The 19621-nt window shown below is 42.0% G+C and overlaps 1 protein-coding gene across 2 annotated transcripts in view; it reads left to right on the top strand.

The window, feature by feature from the left end:
• Positions 1–19621, top strand: part of Tdp1 (tyrosyl-DNA phosphodiesterase 1) — a 77233-nt gene that overhangs the window by 28609 nt on the left and 29003 nt on the right. For both annotated transcript variants that reach the window (XM_027931697.2, XM_027931698.2), the window contains exons 12-13: positions 250–316; positions 1615–1722. In XM_027931697.2, coding sequence (XP_027787498.2) covers positions 250–316; positions 1615–1722 — 175 coding nt within the window. The remainder of the gene's footprint in view (positions 1–249; positions 317–1614; positions 1723–19621) is intronic.

Genomic DNA, 19621 nt, shown 5'->3' with positions numbered 1-19621 from the left:
AAGCAGTTGTTTTTTATATACCTTCTCACTGTTTATTATAGATTTTCTTCTTTTTTATTTTTTTATTAGTTGTTGATGGACATTTATTTATTTTTATGTGGTGCGGAGAATCAAACCCAGTGCTTTATATATGCTAGGCAAGTGCTATAACACTGAGCCACAACCCCAGCCCAATATAGATTTTCTTAATGGGGAAGCTTCACAGTATATTTCATGACATTTATTTGTTTAATTTTTCTCTTTGAAAAGCTGGAGGTTCTCTTCCCTATAGCATCCAGACAGCTGAAAAACAGAATTGGCTACATTCCTACTTCCAGTAAGTGATTGGTTCAGAGTGCTGCTATTACTTCTTTAGAAATAAGAAAGCTATTTATGTCAGTCTATGTTTTAAAAAAGAATCTTATATAATGTAGCTATATTTTTTCATCTACATATGTTAGTGATAGAAATAATTTAAAATAGGGTCTTAAAATTTTTTGGAATAGGTTTTTAATACCAAAGAGTAAAATTTATCTCTGTGAGGTTTCTATTTTAAATATTGGTATGCAAAGAAAAAGATAAATAAAAGATCATGTTGGGTAGTTTATGATTTTTATAAGCAGTACTTTAGTTCACTTTTCCAAAATATAAAATGTAATTATTCTTCCTGTGCCATCAAATTATGTGTGGCCAAGCTTGCTGAGGCCAAAACCCTGTGCCACTGTTGCCTGGGATATAGAACAGTATTTGATGTGTCACGGGAGTTCAGTCAATAGTTGATGAGTGGAAAGGGAAAGATATGCCCTTGTCCTCCTGTGGCTATAGCACTTGCTCACCTGCATGTTCTAAACCTGTCCATTCCACACTTGCTTCAATGGGGATTTATCGTTGGACAGTCAGAAATGAAGGCAGGTTTACATTTCAGCAGCTTTCAGCTGAGATTCAGGATGTCATCTCGGAACCTTTTTTAGTACTTTTCTGGAGAGATTGTCCTTACAGAAGACATTTCTGTGTGTTGAGCTCCTTTCAGTATCAGATTACTAAATTCATTTTGAGTGAAGAAAGCAGTGGACCCGCCTAGTCCTGATTCTTGGAGACCACCTGTTACCTTGAAGGAACATCCTCTCCTACTCATAGTAAGAATCGTTGCTTCATGAGAAGGGCCATTTATTCCCGTGGAAAATTAGTTTCCCTTGCTTTTCATACATTTTGACAGACTTCGTTTTGCCCACTTTGTGTTTTTCATTCGACAGTCTTTTATGAAGTTCTGGTTTAGTAGTGCACAAGGGGACTGTGACTCCTGCCGTTAGATTGTGGTCCAGCCAGGGAACATGCACACATGCAGCAGAAACACAGCAGAGGTGACATACATGCATGGGTGTATATGTGTGTGTTCATCGCAAAAAAAAAAAAAGATGGAAGATGGTAAATTTTCCTTTTCTACATACCTTCTTTTTAAAATGAGCATACATCAGACTTTTATCTGAATAGAATTTAATAAACTATCACAAGTTACAGAACTGTATACTTGGTATTTTCAGATTATAGGATTTTACTTTTCATGCAGTTTCCTAATGTTAGAATTATGATGATTTGTATTATTTCTAACCAGTGATTTGTGTCTCCTGTCACTAGCACGTGGTCAGCCGACACATCTGGCCGCAGCAATGCCATGCCGCATATTAAGACATACATGAGGCCCTCTCCAGACTTCAGTAGAATTGCTTGGTTCCTTGTCACAAGGTAAATGCCATTCTATTCTTGCTGGGAAGAATTGTTACAATGTGTTTGTAATGCCTGCTCTGAGTATTGAAGGGATTTCTAAAAAATGATCGATGAATTGATCATCATTAGTTCTCAGCCTGTTGGATCACATGAATCTTATTTAAAGGAGGCCCATGACTAATCCCTTGTAGAGTATGTGATCATGGCCTGATTGCTTGTAATTCTAGATGCTTATAAAATTTGCATAAACTTTATCTTTACTTCTGTTCTTTTTTTATTGGTGCATTATGTTTATACATAATGGTGGGATTTGTTGTTATATATTCACACATGCACATAATGAAGCAGTAATATTTGGCCAATATCACTCCCCTGCCTTGACCCCTCCCTCTCGTTCTCCCACTCCCTGGTCCCTTAACTCTATTCTACTGATATTCCTTTGATTTTCATGAGATTTTCCTTCCTCCACCTTACTTTTCCTTTTTCCTCTCTAGTTTCCACATATAAGAAAAGATATATGACCCTTGACCTTCTGAATTTGGCCTATTTCACTTAATATAATGGTCTCTATTTCCATTTTTCTACAGATGACATAATTTCACTTCTTTACGACTGAATGAAACTATTGTGTATATATACCACTTCTTCTTTATTCATTCATCTATTGTTGGACACCTAGCCTGGTTTTATAGTTTGGTTATTGTGAATTGTACTGCTACAAACATAGAAATCCATGTATCACTATAGTAAGATGATTTTCATTTTTAAGGATAAATACCAAGGAATGGTATAGCTGGGTCATATGGTGGTTCCATGCCTAGTCTTTTGAAGAATCTCCATAATAATTTCTGTAGTGGTTGTACTAATTCACAATCCTATCAGCAGTGTAAACATGTGAACAAACTTTTAAACAAAAGCGTCACTTAGAAACAAAACTAGTTTGCTAGTTTATGGAAATTGGTAACAATTTCTAATGACCCAGAGAGCATGGTTGATTTAGGTCCCATGCAAGAGAAGCCTTCCTGAAGGCATTTGAAGCATCATAGCATAATGGAAAAACTTAATTTTATTGAGTACTAAAAATAAGTACTCAAGATGCTGCAGTCATTTAGTAGCTCTGTGAACTTGGCAAATTTATTTAATCTGAGTCTGTTTTCTAGTCTTTAAAAAGGGGGAATTGATGGCTGCCTTTGGGTTACTGTGAAGTTAATGAGATGCTAGAGCTCAGTGCCCAGAATGTGACAGGCCCTCTGTCAATGGCAGCTGTGGATTATGTGTGTTTAATCCCCCACATCTGTGATAGTGACAGGTGGGCAGGGGAATTGGGACACTTTTCTGTGGATCTTTAAAAACAGAGACTTTGCTTCTAAAGAGAGAGGTTTCCTGGATGTGAAGACCTACACTATCTGTTCCCTAGGTAGGGAACAATAGGAGGTGCCAGGGAAGCCAAGGCATAGGGTACATGTGGCTACCCTTTGGTCAAGAGATGTCAGCCCTGGTTGTACTGAAGAATGCAAGGGGTTTGTTAACCCTGCCACCCAATTTTACTTCAAATAAGAACAGTTGGTCAAGTTATTACACATATTCTGAAATTAATGTACGAGAAATTCTTAATGACACCTAACCTTCCATAAAGTTAACCAACAAGAACATGAGGGACCTGGATATTCTAAGAAACCACATTTCATTGTCAGCTCATCTATTTGTAATTGTCCTTTAAACCAAGTCTCTAAGTTGCAAGTTAAAAGAAAACTGGCTTTTGATACTGGTTCTGCCATATGGTCTATATGTGGCCGTCACCAACTGTATACTCTTGGTGATAAACTAATAGAACTAGGTGAAGTAATCTGCCCACTACGAATTATAAAATGCTGATTGGAAACAGTTTTCCAAGTAGTAGATCGTCATACACCCCATGACTCTGTTGTTTTATGTTTAGTACCTTAAATGATGTGATATTTTCCTTCATTTATGTGAGAGAATTTTCTAAAAGTTTGGGTCATGGGGCATAGCCCATTATATTACTGAGGCTCTTACTGAAATTAGGCTGCTTGCATTAATATTGAATTTGAAGACTGCACTTCGAACTTTGGCTAAAATCCTCTTACTTATTAACTTAGCTACCTTCATCAAAGTGCAGTATGAGCAATATAGAGAAATACCAAATATTTGTTAGAAACTGATCTTGTTGAGCATCCTTATTTTTCTGGTTGGGAATACTGGAGCTCAGAGAGGTTAGATTAAATTAAACATATAGGAGTGACTAGAAGTGGTCTTCTTCTTCTTCTCCTTCTCCTCCTCCTCTTCCTTCCTCTCCTCCTCCATCTTCTTCCCCTCCCTCTCCTCCATCCTCTTCTTCCTCTCCCTTTTCTTTTCCTCCTTCCTATGCTTCTCCTCCTCCTTCTTTCTCTTCTCTTTCTCTCTCTCTGCACCCCCCGCCCTTTTTTTTTTGCTATTGGATAGAGTTTATTCAAGATGTAAATGGATATCTCTGTGTTCTATGTAAGAGTTCTCACTGTTGGTCTCTGAGGTTTGCTAAAGATGGAAATCCTAATGCTATGATCCTAAGGATAGGGAAGAGAGGCTATTTGGAAGTCCAGTTGTAAGATGAAAATGGAAAGGATGGATCTAGGAAAAGTAGGGATGATTACTCTTAGGCTTCTGTATTATTCAGGATTCTCCAGAGAAACAGAAACATACATAGCCTGTTGGATTTATTTTAAGGAATTGGCTCATGTTATTGTGGAGGCTGGCAAATACAAAATCCATAGGGCGAGCTGGAAGCTTAGAGGTATTGTAAGACTTGATATAGCAATCTTGAATCTCTTTCTACTGTATTGGAAAAGTTGAACTTAATGTCTGTTTGGAGGTTGATTCTCCTCAACATGGAATAAAGAGGTAGATGCACTTTGCAGAAATTTCATTTGTTTAATTGATCCTGTTTCAAGGACATTAATGGAAATTGAGATTAAAGTAGCCATATGAAAAATCCTTATCCATAGGCAAAGTTTTAGTATTCTGGTTCAGTGGCAGTTTGTCCTTGGCCCTGGGGACACAAAGATCGAGGAGGCATGTTGTGACAGTGTACCCTTGTTGTTTGACTATGTGAGGACCATGGTGGAAGCGCCATTAGAGATCATTCCTGGTTGAGGAGGAGGCCGTCAGTGAGAGCTATTTCAAGTGGGCCTGGAAGGGGGCCTCAGAAGAGGCCAGGAGGACTGGCTAGGAATCCAGGCAGGGACAGAATCCACAGAGATGGGAAAGGATAGGAGGCTTTTAGGGAACACCTGAGTGATTCAATGAAGCTGGATAAAAGAAAAAGTTCAGATAGTTTTAGAATTGGTTTTCCAAAACCAGGGTCCTGTGCATTCTTACAGTTAAGTCACAAAGCATGTACTGTCGATTTATCACTTAATAATTATCTGTCTTATACTGTGTGAACACCTGCTTTAATATTGACTGGCTCTTACTAAATTAATTATAACTATTTGAAGTTGACCAAGCACCCTTCTGAAATGCCGATTTTCCTCATTATTCTATGTTCAGAATCCCCCACGTACCAGACTCTAAAATCCAGATGATCAGTTTGGCCTTTGGGCCCTAGCCACACCGTTTCCACCTTTACTATCCAGTAATTTCCAGCATGAACTTCCAGAGCAGCCAGGCCGCCCCTTGACCCCAGAATCATCCCAACAGGAGCCTGTGTAGTTCCCTCTCCTGTCCCCGTCATTGTTTCTCTGCTCTTCAGTTTCATTGTTTCTCTGCCCATCTTCCAAGGCATGCTCTGCTCTCCTTTCTTCCTGGAGGCTCTGCCAACATTGCTGGCCTCTCCTTCTCCAGGTCCCTAGGGTGCTTTTAGCCCTTCACAAGCCCGGGAAGGCATCGCCTCTGCCTCCTCCTGCCTGTGATCTCATAGAGCAGGAGCAGCGGAGCTTTGGTGTTGTGAGACAGCACCGGGTGAGGTGACTGCGTCACTATCAAGCAGCATCTTGCCTTGAACAATTTTTCACCCTCTCTGAGCCTCAGACTCCTCATCTACACAGAAGCTGTGAGAGCAAGAGAGGCCAAGCCTGGTTACTTGACCCTGGGCTTGTGAAAGTTCAATGTGATAAACTCACTGATGAAGAAGAATAGGGAAAGAACCTCAGGACAAGTGACCAGGTTACTAGTGATAATCTGATACGACCACTCCATGTTGACTTCTCAGCCCACACATTGCTGCTTCCAACAAGTTCCTCTCTTCCAGGCAGAACTGTCACGTGAATGTGTCCCCAAAGGTTCATTTGTTAGAGATTTAATCCCAATGTCATAGCTTTGAGAGGCAGGACCTTTAAGAGGTGACTAGGCCACCCTCCTGAATGGATTAATGCCATTATTGCAGGAGTGGATAGTTGTCATGGGAGTGGGTTTCTAATGGAGGATGAGCTCGGGCCACTTCCTTCCTCTTCCACTCTCTCCCCCTCCCCCCTCAGACCCCTGCTCTCAGCACAAGGTGTACTAAGGCCTGTCTCTGCTGTGCGCTGCGCTCCTCACTGCAGAGCTCAGCCCAAGCTGCGCCTCTGCGCCTCTCCCCTCTTCTTCCCACAAGAGCTAATTCTGTTTTCATAAAAGCCCAGGTTACCACACACAGTCACCAAGGACTGTCCAGTTCCCTCGTCATGACGATGCCTTTGCTGCTGCGTCTCAGGCTCACCCTCACAGAGTCCTGCCCTCACAGGCTCCTCCAGCCTCCACCAGCCAATAATGAGCTCATTGGATGAGGGATCAAGTCGTCCTCTTATTACTTCTTCATAGTCAACATGGATTTCTTGAATGCTGGTGACATAATGGGCAGAGAATACATGGGTGATAAAACAGTCTGCATTTCTTCAAGAAATCTAACTAGCTCTGGATACAGGTTCTATAAGAGATGCTGTGAATCAGAATTTAATGGGACAGGCCCCTGTTGCCCTAAGGGTGCCAGTACAGTCCTACAAAGCTCAAGACACCGTATATTCTCACTGCACCATATTTGAGGAATGAAAGATGCGCACAGTGAGATTCACTCCACAGCAGATGGTCAGGTGCCCTCCCTGTATGGGCACTGTCTACAGCACTGAAGCCGAGGGCAAGGAACCCACTCTACCAGGGCTTTGGCTTCAGGCAGAGCAAGGAAGGGTGCAAACAGCATACACACCAATGTGAAAACTCCAGGTTAGGACAGAACCAGGTGGGCAGTGTGTTGCAGCATATCTGTAGGGGTCAGAGAAGATGGCCTCAGGAGCTGATGTTTAGGCTGAGGCTGAGTGACAAGAAGGAACCAGCCCTGCACAGCAAAAACACCTGGGCATAAGGACCAGCTGGGAAAGCCCTGGTTGGTGAGTGTGGAGTTTGGGATACCCCTTGTGCAGGTTTGCTGATGCCAGCTAGGTCACAGAGGGCTTAAAGTGGAGTGATATCATCTGATTAATGTCCTGAAAGCTAGGTCAACCTGTTAGATGGAGAGTAGATCTTGGCGGGGAAAATTCTGGACACATCCAGGCCCATTGGGAAGCCTGAACATATTCGTGTTCCCGGAGAAGAGCTGGTGGATGGAGGCTGTGTTAGGAGGTTGTGTTGGTGGGGTGGGGAGGGGGTTTACAATCTGCATGGTTTAGCCTCTTGCCATTTGTGAATCATGGAGCCTCACCAAGCTCATTTCCTTAAATATGAAAGCACACCAGGACTTACTGAGGGTTTGAGATCAGTTCTCCAGAGCACTTAGCTCCAGGCAGAGGTCAATGTTCAAAAATTGGCACTTGTCCTTACTTAAGGCACACTCTTAACTATAAGGAAATGGTACTTAGAATAAATCAAGTATCTCATCATAATCTCATAAAGTAGCACCTGCCCTAACAATGGTGGGGTAGTAACACTTCACGGTGGCCCCTCAACCTTCAAATTCACACAGTGGCAACAAGAATCATGGTAACTTCAGAAACCCTTGTCACACCCTTGAGCCAGTCCCCTGGTTCTTTTCAGACCCTCAGTCACCTGGGAGAGCTCCATCAAAATATCAGGCCCTTGCCATGCTTAGGGGGAAAATGCCATTTCTGCTTTGCAGAATATAAAGAAAGGAGCCATCAACACAGAGCAGCCCGATGCACATGATTCTGATGCTTCACCTGTGTGCCCTCCTTGAGCATCGGGAGGTACTGTGAGGTCACATCCTTTCCTCAGTCAAGGAATAAGGCTACAAATTGGGGCAGCTCCACTGTTACTTAGCACATGTAGTGCCCACAGCCCAGGAATAGAGGATCAAACAGGAGGTTCCTGCCCCACTGGAACCGCTTTGAATGAGAGATTTAGCAACACGTCAGTCACCTGTGTTAGTTGACTGTCTGCAGTCGCAGTGCTTCCCTACCTGTTCTGCACAGGTAGACTCACCTGGTGAAGGCTTAACTTTCAGTCTCCTAGTTGTCACCTTGAGCCTGGCTTCCTCAGAGACTCCCAGCTTCCTGAGCCCAGGGGCTTCCACGACACCCTGGACTTTCTGCATCCTCAGGGTTCCTTCCCCTGCCTGGTGGCTGCTTGTGTAACTATCTGGCTTCCCTCTGGACTGAGGCCACACCCGAGTCTGTCTTGTTAGCGCATTCCAGCACCTGGCAGAGCGCCTGGCACGTAGGAGGCACTGGGTACAAATTTGTTAACGAGGAGGCTAATGAAGGCTGGGCTGAGGTGGGAACTGAGAAAATGCTGCATAGACATTGTGTGCAATGGAATAGGAGTGAGGCCTCAAACAATTCCTAAGCTGAGGGTGTGGCTGGCAGACAGCTGGGGTTGGTCGTGGACACCAGTATAGATGTCAGGAAATGGAACTGGTTTCAGGAGGATGGTGGTGAATTTAATTGCTGGCCTGGGCATATGGCAGAGTAGTAGAACACTTGCCTAGTGTCTATAAGGCTCTGGATTTGGTCTCCAGCACCAAAAAAAAAAAAAAAAAAAAAAAAATGTGATTACAGGTTTTTTTGTTTGTTTGTTTTTTGGTTTTTTGTTTGCTTTTGTTTTTTTTTGGTATTTTCAGTTGTAGATGGACATGATACCTTTAGTGTTTTTTTCTTTATTTTTTATGTGGTGCTGAGGATTGAACCTAGTGCCTCCACATGCTAGGCAAGCGCTCTGCCACTGAACCCCAGCCCTAGCCCACAGATTAATTTATTTTAAAGTGCAGTTGTTGGTTGGAGATGTACTCAAAGGTCTGTTGTGTATGTAGTAGATTTTGGAGTTCTTCCCAGTGCTTACACAGCCTTCGTGACTTTCCTGGAAGATAGTAAAGTTATTGATTCCTGGGCATCAAGCAACATTCAGGAAATACATAACAAGTGGGCTTTTCACATTTACCCATGAATTGAAACCAAGTTGTTCACCCTGGGTTGAGAAGGCAACTTACTACCATTAAAAGATCTTCCTTCTACCAAAAAAAAAATTTTTGTTGTTAAACATTATTTAAGTTATACATTCTATTTAACCATTTATTCAAAATACATCTGTTGAGCTCCTACTGTGTACCACATGTTTCCAGAAGCAGGGAATAAAATAATAAAACACAATGCTTGGCCTGATTCTGGTGGTGGGAATTACACAAAAATAAACCAAATTTATTTACTTATGTCAAGTAGTGATAAGTTCTATGGATAAAAACAAAGCAGAAAGATAATTTAGATGTACAGTCCTTTATTCAAATTCCCCGGGACCAGATGTCTTTCGATCTTTGGAGTTTAGGAAGTTAGCGTGGTATGCAGCATTACTGGTGCTGTCTGCACTAGGACTTCATGGTAAACATTCCAGAAACAGCCTTATGCTGTTTTTGCTACCTAATGAATTAAGATCAAATTTTGCTGTCAAATGAAATGAATCTTAACAGATGACTTCAAAGTCATTTTAAGTTGCCTTTAAATGTTCAGAGCCAACACCAGAGTTGTCACTATCATTAGAAAGCATAGAAGAGCTAAACAGGGTACCCAGAAGCCCAGGTCCCCAGCTCCAGCACCCATACCCTCAAGCACCATGGAGTGTAGTGAGGATCGTGGTAGGGCATGGGGCTGCATTAAATAGGAGAGTCAGGGAAGGCCTCACTGACCTGGAGACACTGAAGTGGAGGCCTCAAAGAAGAGACAGCACCATGAGAGTAGACAGACTGCTGAGGGAAGAGGTCAGACGCTGGTGTTTGCTTTGAGAAACAGCAGAATGAGTGCTGGTGAGTGAGTGGGGCAGGAGAGGTGACTTCAGAGCCTTCACTGGTGGCCAGGCTTCACCTGCTTTGGGGCCAAGTTGCCACTGGCTTCTCCTAGGGTTCCTGAGGCTTTATTAGTTGGGGGTCTATGGAGAACACTGATTGGAATAATTGAGTGCTTTTTAAAGTACTTGTTCAGTGAGACATTCTAGAATAAGGTAGGGTTTTAATATAGTCAGTTTATCTTTTACTCAATTAGTGTTTCTCTCAACAGGGCAGTGCTGGCGTTTTGTTCAAAGTAATTCTTGGTTGTGCAAGATTGTCTCATGTATTCTAGTGTGCTTAATAACCACCTGGCCCCTACAAACTAAACATACCACATCCGGGTGGAAGTAAAAAAAAAAAAAAAAATAGCCTCATCTACCTCTAAACATCTCTAGATTGTTTGCCCCGATGGATAATATTGGCATCTTCAAGGATAAGTGCAGAACTTTTAGGCAACTGACTTTCGCAGACTGCTGTCTTTCACATAATGTGCCTGCCTACTTCTAGTCCAAATGAAGCGAGAGGCCTAGCAAAGATAACAGAGTGGCAGGCAGATTATATTTTAAGAATTGGGCTTTAGTCAAAGCTAAACTAAATAATCAAAAACCATGTAAGTTTAACTTATTTTCTAACTTTTCTACTTCGATTTGTGTTACTAATCCATGTTTAATGTTCTTGTTTGGGATGAATAACTTCTTTCAAACAAAATGAAAACAAATTATCCAGCAGGGGTGTGTAATAAACAAAACAGATAAGCAATATGAATTTTGACTTTTAACATAATAAATATACTTTTCTAAATCTAAAGAAGTGTTGTCCCTCAAGATCACCTTTTGACACTAGGAATCCAACCAGAAATACTGCCATTACTTAAATTGTTTGGACTAGAATCTCCTTCAAAGTGAATTTATATGACATGTTAACGAATAGGTGTCATTTCTTTGATTTTGGCCTTGGATTCTTTTTTTTTTTTTTTTTGCTGCTTTGTAGTAAGTGACCACAGACTAAGGGGCTTCAAATGATGCTGTGCTTTCTGTGGGTCAAGAGCCTAGTGAGCTGGTCCCCTTAGGATCTCACCAGGCTGAAATCAGAATGTCGACCAGGTCTGAGCTCATCCATGCTTGCTGGTTATTGGCAGAATTCAGTTGCGTGTAGCTGGAAGGCTGAGGTTCCTGCTTTCTCATTGACTATCAACAGGCTGTCCCAGCGAGGAAGCTGCCCACAGAGCCACTCAGCATTGCTGTTTGCATCTTGAAAACCAGCAAGAGAATCAGGAAGGAAGGACACTGGCCCACCCAGGATTACTTCCATTTTGATTAGCTTAAAGTCACCTGATGGTTAATCTAACAGTGCACATGAAATCTCATTCTAATAACAAATCTTGCTTACACTCAAGGAACAGGGTGATAGAGGGCTGGGGCCCTATAGGGAGCTTGGGGACCATCTTCCAATGCTTCCACCCATAGGCTTTATTTGGTGTTCATAACCCAGATTGATTCATCCTCTTGTTCTCCCAACTTTGCCTTGAAATAATTTCTTATTGTTTCCAGAATGGAGGTTTATTTTCCATAGATAAGTAAAACTAGCCTTGAATATGCTCAAAAGAGTGGGCATCTGGCTCCCAAGGCAGTTGAACTTGGAGTGCAGCACTGTTCTTTGTGTGGAGCCAAAGGGAGGCAGCTTTTTTGATGTGAGGAGTAGCCCTGTAGCAGGACCACACTGAAGAACTGTATTCTCTTGGGTGTGTGGAGTTGTTAATCGTCTTATAAAAGTTAGAGTTCCAAAAGATCGGCTTTCCTAATCCGGAAAGATCCATCAACTCAGAGGTGCACTTTGTAAGTCTCCTGTGCTGTGTGCACATATACCACCTGTTACTTCTCTACACATCCTCCTAATGCATGCTGGCTTCTGGTCACACAGAATTTGTTTTATCCAGTTCATGGTTCACTAGTATGAAACATCTGGATTCTGAATTTCAGAGTTTATAATCTTATACAAAATTTTTTTTTTCATTTCTCATTTCTTTCTTTTACATACAAGTAAAGCATAATTTTTATTCTCATTATGTGTCATGATTGCAGTTCTGACTGAAAGCATGCTTTGTAGATCCTGGGTCATGTTTTAGTGTATAGTTGCCATAGTTACAACACCACTGAGAATCATAGATCTGCACTGAAATCATTTTTAATGAAGTTTCTGTTTTATTGGACCATCTGCATTAAAAGTTTTTATTTTTTCTACTTTAAGAGAAAATGAGCTTTATTATATCTCGTTTCCAGCAAAGCATTCATCCTGACTTTGGGTGATAATTCACTTAATGTTTTGTGTTTCTGCCAGATAAATAAAGTGCCTAGTACAGTGCTTCGTCTATAGAGACTTAGCAAATTTCTAATGGATGAGTTAGAATCCCCTTAACTGCAGTTCATTTTTAAACTGCTTCTAAGATTTTAAGTTTGTTTTTCTTTTTATACTATCTGGAACAATTATGCTTCTCCTGCAGGGTCACCTTAAGTGTCCCCCTTTGAATAAAACTTCAGGTCAACAGACAGAATTCCTGATTTTTTTCCTTTGTGTTCCTTTTACATCTTTGTTGGCCCTTTCATTCTCTTTGCTCGAGAACAGCTGCCTGGTCCTTTTCATCTTCATATCATGGGAAATGTGGTACTGCAGGTTTCATCATTGTACAGACCCTTGGAGTACTGACGTGAATCTTTATGGCACAGCGTGGTCAATCTACATTGGTCTCCGGACACAGGAGTCGTGGTGAACACAGAAACATGAGGCTGCTGTCACTTAATACAACATATTGCTTTCCAGTAACCTTTTTTTTTTTTTTTTTTTTTTTTAAATAAGCAGGAGTACATTCTAAAAAGTATAATATAGTAAAAACACAAGCCAGTATACATGATCATTAGTTACATTACCATTACCAGCTGTCATGTGCTATAATTAATTGCACATGCTGTGCTGTGACGCAGCTGGTGGTGGAGACGTGCTTACACCAGCACCACCACAAGTACAAGTGGTACCTTGTGCCAGCTTTGCCACAGCCACAGCATCACTAGCTAGTGAGATTTGTTCAGCTCCAGTATAATCCTCAAGGTCTACCATCTATATGTGGCCCATTGTTGACTGAAATATTATCATACAGTGCCTCACTGTATTTGAATGAGAGCCCTTTAAATGTTTTTCTTTGAGGTAACAGATGTAAAAGTATTAAGAGGTATATAAAGGAAGTTTCTTTCCACTGCTGTGCCCAGCCTCCATAGTCTTCAACTTGAAACCATAATTACCAGTTCTTGGGTTTGATAGAGTTTAACTCAAGAGCATTTTCAAGCTCAGGCTCCTTAAATGGTGATAGGATCTGGCCAGCTAGCATATTGTTGAGGAAATAACCTGAGACAGATCCAAGTCCCAATATGGATTGCTACTTACTAGTTTTGCCACTTAAATTTCAGAAAACTCAATTATCATATGAACTTTTATATGATTTATGGAATGCTCTAAGGTGGAAGATGGAAAGTGTATGTTACCTATTAAATTGTATGATGTAGTTAATAGTTAATTGCTTAGTGTTTAGTGGCTCAGAGTCATTAGGCCTGTTGTAATTTACAAAAGCAACTCATATAGCCTTTATCTTTTTTGCATATATAACACATTGATGTTAACATTGATGATATGTAACTTAGATTTGTAGATACAGCCTTTTCTAAACTCAGTATGAGGTTAATTTGAAAGTTGGTGAAAATTATTATATTAGGACAAGTATATTCAACCAGATGTCTGTGTTCAAAGGAACTTCAAACTAGCAGTTCAGCTTGAGCTTTGTAGCATGTTAAATTGGTTGGTGAGTTTCTCTTTTGTCTGGCTGCTTGCTTTTATGGCAAGTTATTTATTATTTTAATAAGATTTTCCTTCATCTGTTTGATCCTGCATGAGATCATCCTATGTTTGATGAGCAGCCTGTTGTGGAAATCAGTGAGACACGGTGACAAATACAGTTGGACAACCAGGCAGGAAGATGAGCTTTCAGAAGAACGTTGGCTCAGGAGATGGCGCCTAGGTGTAATTGGCAAACTCTGTGACAACAGTTACGGAAGCTGTGCATTGTGGGAGGCAGGAAGCAAGGCAGATGCTGACACAGTTGCCTAGCAACTGACAGGCCGTGTGGCAGTCAGGGATGAGCAGAAATGTTGGTGCTGCCACTTTGGGGAGAAAACGAGACAAGTGCTTGACTATAAAATTGCTGTGGCTTTTTGAAGAAACATAAAAGACATTCTCCCCTCCTCTGCTTCTCAGTATTGCTGTGCAGTTCTTCTCTAATGTCTATGCCTTTGATTCCGAAGCAGTCTTTTTTTTTTTTTCCTCCTTTGTCTGAGTTTTTTGGTGAAAATCAAGTTGGATCACACACAAAAATACTTGTAGATGTAATTGGGTAGACTGGGTTGCCTGGCACTGCAGCACCAAGATAGTGAGATTCGTTGTTATGCCTCATGGACTTTGTTACAAATAATGGTTATTTGTATTAGAGCCGGCAGATGACTTCCTTTGTGTGTTAGAAATGATTCAAAGACACTCATCACCCTCACTTTCTTGCATTCTGGTACAAACAAATCAAAAAACAGAGAGTGCCCTGTTCCATGCCCATGAGCAAGTTCATCTCCAAGCCTGAGACTCCTGACCTAGGCCCGGTAGGCCCCTTTGTACTCTGGCACAGGTGAGCCTGGCTCGGGATGAGGTTCTATTTGGGAGTCCCCCACCAGGGCCCAGCCACAAGAGAAAACTCCTTAATCTTGGTAATGCTTATGTAGTGCTTACCATGTGCTGGCTAAGTCCTTTTTTATACTAACTCATTTAATCTTCTCAATTAGGACCTAGGGATTAGGCTTATCCCCATTTTAGGGATGTGAAAACTGAAGCATAGGGAGCTTAAATGATGGGCAAGTGGGCAGAGCAGAGATTCAGATCCAGATAGTCTGATGTGACTATTTCTTGCCGGGGCTTTGGTTATGGATGGCAAACAAGACAGCCTTAGTCCTTGCCCTCAAGGAACTTACATTCTGGTTGGCATAACCCCATTGTCCCTCTGCTTTGGGAGTAGCCCTGCAAACTAAGCCCCTGGGGAGAGCATGTGGCTCACATTCCCTGCAGCCCCACCTCCTGGAGCAGCAACCGCCAGTCTTCACTCCAACCCAGCAGCCAGGCCGGGCCTCCTGGTCCTCTCCTGCCCTCCACCCAGAATGCCCTGCCTACCCTCCCTTTCACCATGACATGTAAGATTTCAGATTCTGCCATTTTTTTCTTAATTTTTATTGTTGGTTGTTCAAAACATTACATAGTTCTTGATATATCATATTTCACACTTTGATTCAAGTGGGTTATGAACTCCCATTTTTACCCCGTATACAGATTGCAGAATCTCATTGGTTACACATCCATTGATTTACCTATTGCCATACTAGTGTCTGTTGTATTCTGCTGCCTTTCCTATCCTCTACTATCCCCCCTCCCCTCCCCTCCCCTCCCCTCCCCTCTTCTCTCTCTATCCCATCTACTGTAATTCATTTCTCCCCCTTGTTTTTTTTTTCCCCCTTTCCCCTCACTTCCTCTTGTATGTAATTTTGTAAAACCCTGAGGGTCTCCTTCCATTTCCATGCAATTTCCCTTCTCTCTCCCTTTCCCTCCCACCTCTCATCCCTGTTTAATGTTAATCTTCTCATGCTCTTCGTCCCTACTCTGTTCTTAGTTACTCTCCTTATATCAAAGAAGACATTTGGCATTTGTTTTTTAGGGATTGGCTAGCTTCACTTAGCATAATCTGCTCTAATGCCATCCATTTCCCTGCAAATTCTATGATTTTGTCATTTTTTAATTCAGAGTAATACTCCATTGTGTATAAATGCCACATTTTTTTTATCCATTCATCTATTGAAGGGCATCTAGGTTGGTTCCACAGTCTTGCTATTGTGAATTGTGCTGCTATGAACATCGATGTAGCAGTGTCCCTGTAGTATGCTCTTTTTAGGTCTTTAGGGAATAGACCGAGAAGGGGAATAGCTGGGTCAAATGGTGGTTCCATTCCCAGCTTTCCAAGAAATCTCCATACTGCTTTCCAAATTGGCTGCACCAATTTGCAGTCCCACCAGCAATGTACAAGTGTACCCTTTTCCCCACATCCTCACCAGCACTTGTTGTTGTTTGACTTCCTAATGGCTGCCAATCTGACTGGAGTGAGATGGTATCTTAGGGTGGTTTTGATTTGCATTTCTCTGACTGCTAGAGATGGTGAGCATTTTTTCATGTACTTGTTGATTGATTGTATGTCTTCCTCTGAGAAGTGTCTGTTCAGGTCCTTGGCCCATTTGTTGATTGGGTTATTTGTTTTCTTATTGTCTAATTTTTTGAGTTCTTTGTATACTCTGGATATTAGGGCTCTATCTGAAGTGTGAGGAGTAAAGATTTGTTCCCAGGATGTAGGCTCCCTATTTACCTCTCTTATTGTTTCTTTTGCTGAGAAAAAAACTTTTTAGTTTGAGTAAGTCCCATTTGTTGATTCTAGTTATTAACTCTTGTGCTATGGGTGTCCTATTGAGGAATTTGGAGCCCGACCCCACAGTATGTAGATCGTAACCAACTTTTTCTTCTATCAGACTGTGTCTCTGATTTGATATCAAGCTCCTTGATCCATTTTGAGTTAACTTTTGTGCATGGCGAGAGAAAGGGATTCAGTTTCATTTTGTTGCATATGGATTTCCAGTTTTCCCAGCACCATTTATTGAAGATGCTATCCTTCCTCCATTGCATGCTTTTAGCCCCTTTATCAAATATAAGATAGTTGTAATATTGTGGATTGGTTTCTGTGTCCTCTATTTTGTACCATTGGTCCACCCGCCTGTTTTGGTACCAGTACCATGCTGTTTTTGTTACTACTGCAGTTTCTGCCATTGCTGTCATCTGGGGCCCTGCAGAATAGCTTAGGTGCCTGTAGCTGCCTTTGCATCATCTGACACTGATCTCAGCTCGTGTCCCCTACCTCTCTCATTTTATTCAGCAAATGCTTATTGAGTCACTGTTCTGTACCAGGCTTTGCTGGGGGTGCCTAAAGCTTCAGTGCTCTTAAAATGCTTCTTCATTATGGCCATCCAATTCCCAGTTGCTAGTCAATATCTCGTCAGCTGACAAAAGTATGTTAAGTACCTGACTCCTCTGGATCCTGCCCATCCAGGCTGTTCACACCAAACCCAGCCACTTCGTGTAGCAATAAGTGGATGCCACCTAGAACCTGAGTCATTTGTCTATTTCTGTTGTTCCACATTGTTTTTAAGTCTTCTGTGGTCATTCAGGTTTTATTCATCTATTCAGTCATTCGCAGATACACATTTCATTCCCACTCAGAATATGTGCTAGGCCTGCAGGCCATGTAGTAGTCTGCTGACTGCAGAGAGCCTGATCAGTGTGTAGTTGGGTTTCAGTGTGTGTAGATAGAGGAGTTTACACTGTAGCAGTTAAGGACATCCAAGGCAGTTCCTATAATAAGCTGCAGGGAAGTCAAAGAAGAGAGATCACTTCTGCCTAGAGTAACTAGATGAAGCTTCAGGAATTAGTACCTTTGGTGCTCAACAGAGCAGCATTTGATAGGTGCTGCAGTTTGGAGAAGTGTGCCCCAGAGGTCTGCGTGGTAAAGGCTTGGTCCCCAGGTGGCCTATTGGAAGGTAGTGAATCAGGGGACCCAGTCCATTCCTCTTTCCTGCTCTGCTCTCTGGCCTTGAGATGAGCAGTTTTGTGCTACCTCGCCCTTTGTATCATGTGCTGCCTCACCACACATCCAAGGTAATGGGAAAACTGGTGATGGACTGGAACCTCCAAAACTGAGTCAAAATAAACTGTTTCCCTTTCATTGTCTCAGGTACTTTGTTATAGTGATGAAAAGCTGACAAACACAACAGGCCTGGCTGAGTACTTTATGTAGAAAAAATCACAACCGTGAAGTTCCCAAGACAAGGAAAGCTGGGGAGGTGAAGGGGCCACAGAGTTGGCACAGAGCGTTGTGTAGAGAGGGCTGGGAGAGAAGCCAGGGGTCGAGTGTGGTAGACTGCAGTTAGGGATCACTGGAGGTTTTTGGACAAGAGAACAAAGTGCTCAACAGTATTTTATTAAAATTACCAATAAGGTCTGTTATTAGGTCTTTATCATTGGTTTATTTTATTTTCATGATAATGCTGTCCTGTGCTTTCTGAAATCTAAATAGTGCAGGTATCATTACCTATTTTATGAAAATAGAAATGGGCACAGAGGTCAGGCTGAATCCAGATCTTCTATTTCCTCTAAATCATACTCTTTAAGGAATTAGTTTGTGGATTAGATTAGAGGGAAGAGTGCCGCAGTCAAGAGAACATGGAGGCAGGAAGGAAACCCTCCTGAGACATTGAGGCAAACCTCCAAGCGTGAATCTGTGGGACCTGGATGTGGCAGCCATGGGGAAAGGTGGGAGGGCACTCACATGCAGATACCAAGGCCGGGTAGGGAGGCTGGGCAGGGAGTGAGGAGGGGCTACCTGAAGGGCTGTGGGCTCTGTTTTCCAGGCGCTGCCACACCAGGCTTTGTTAGCTTTCCTACCTGGAAAGGTGTTGGTGAAAATCTTGAAAAGCCTCCAAAATTGCAGGACTGTCTCCCAGCAGGCTGCACCACTGTGGAACTCAGGAAGACAAAGCCAAGGCTCTCCACAGCCTCAGGGGCTTTGGGAGAGAAGTTTTCTTCAAAAATTATTTCAGGGTCTCTAAGGAAAAATGACCAAGTACTGGCCATGCATCAGCCCTATCAGGCTTCCCTGGCTGAGGGAACAGCCCACATCTGCAGCCCCCACTCCTATTTACAGACGATTGCCGCCCCTCTCCAGGCCTCTTTCCCTCTCTGCTCATCCAGGGCTTGGGTTCAATCCATGGAGTGAACACTGTGTTCCTTGCAGCCCTGCAAGTTCTAAAAATTCCTTTCTGAGTCCATCACAACAGGCAGGGGGAGAGGAGGGTAGGTATCTCCTTGGTTCATCCAGAGACAATGGCTTTTTGTTTGTTTTAAATGTTTCTTTTGAACAAAGAGGTCTCCAGGTTTTAAAAAAAAAATTTAAACCATGGTAAAAGATCTCCCAATGCCCGTTCTAGCATTTCATAGTTCTCTTCAGAGTATTAGTGCTTTCCAAGCCTTACTTTTGCATTATGCTTTATAATTTTCTAAGCACTTCCTTGATTGTTCCTTCATTCCCCTTTATAACCCAGCACAGTGAGCAGATGGTGCCAAATCCATATCGTAGGTGGAGAAATTGGTGCTCAAAGTATGGAATGGCAAGGTAACAGAGCTAGCCAAATCCAAACCCAAATTGAAGTCAGTGGCTCTTTTCAAGTTCTTATATTTATTTTCTTTCCATCATAAGAGACACACCAAATAATGGAACATTTCAGTAGAAAATAAAATAGCAGCATTTGATTATCACATTAGTCACTATTAAATATACACTCAAATTATTTGATGTAATGTTCTAATACCAGTTCTGACCTGAAATTTGAAAAGCAATTTTGATCCTGCTGGACAGTAATTTTTGTCATTTGGATCCTCACTGCTGATGTGATGGCTTCTAAAGTCCTGATAGTTGCATTTATGGGGTCAAGGATGATGGATCCATTTAAA

This window comes from Marmota flaviventris, chromosome 2, assembly GCF_047511675.1.
Source record: "Marmota flaviventris isolate mMarFla1 chromosome 2, mMarFla1.hap1, whole genome shotgun sequence".
Classification (NCBI taxonomy): domain Eukaryota; kingdom Metazoa; phylum Chordata; class Mammalia; order Rodentia; family Sciuridae; genus Marmota; species Marmota flaviventris.
Note: the sequence above shows the minus strand (reverse complement) of the source record. Positions and strands in the feature narration are given on the sequence as shown.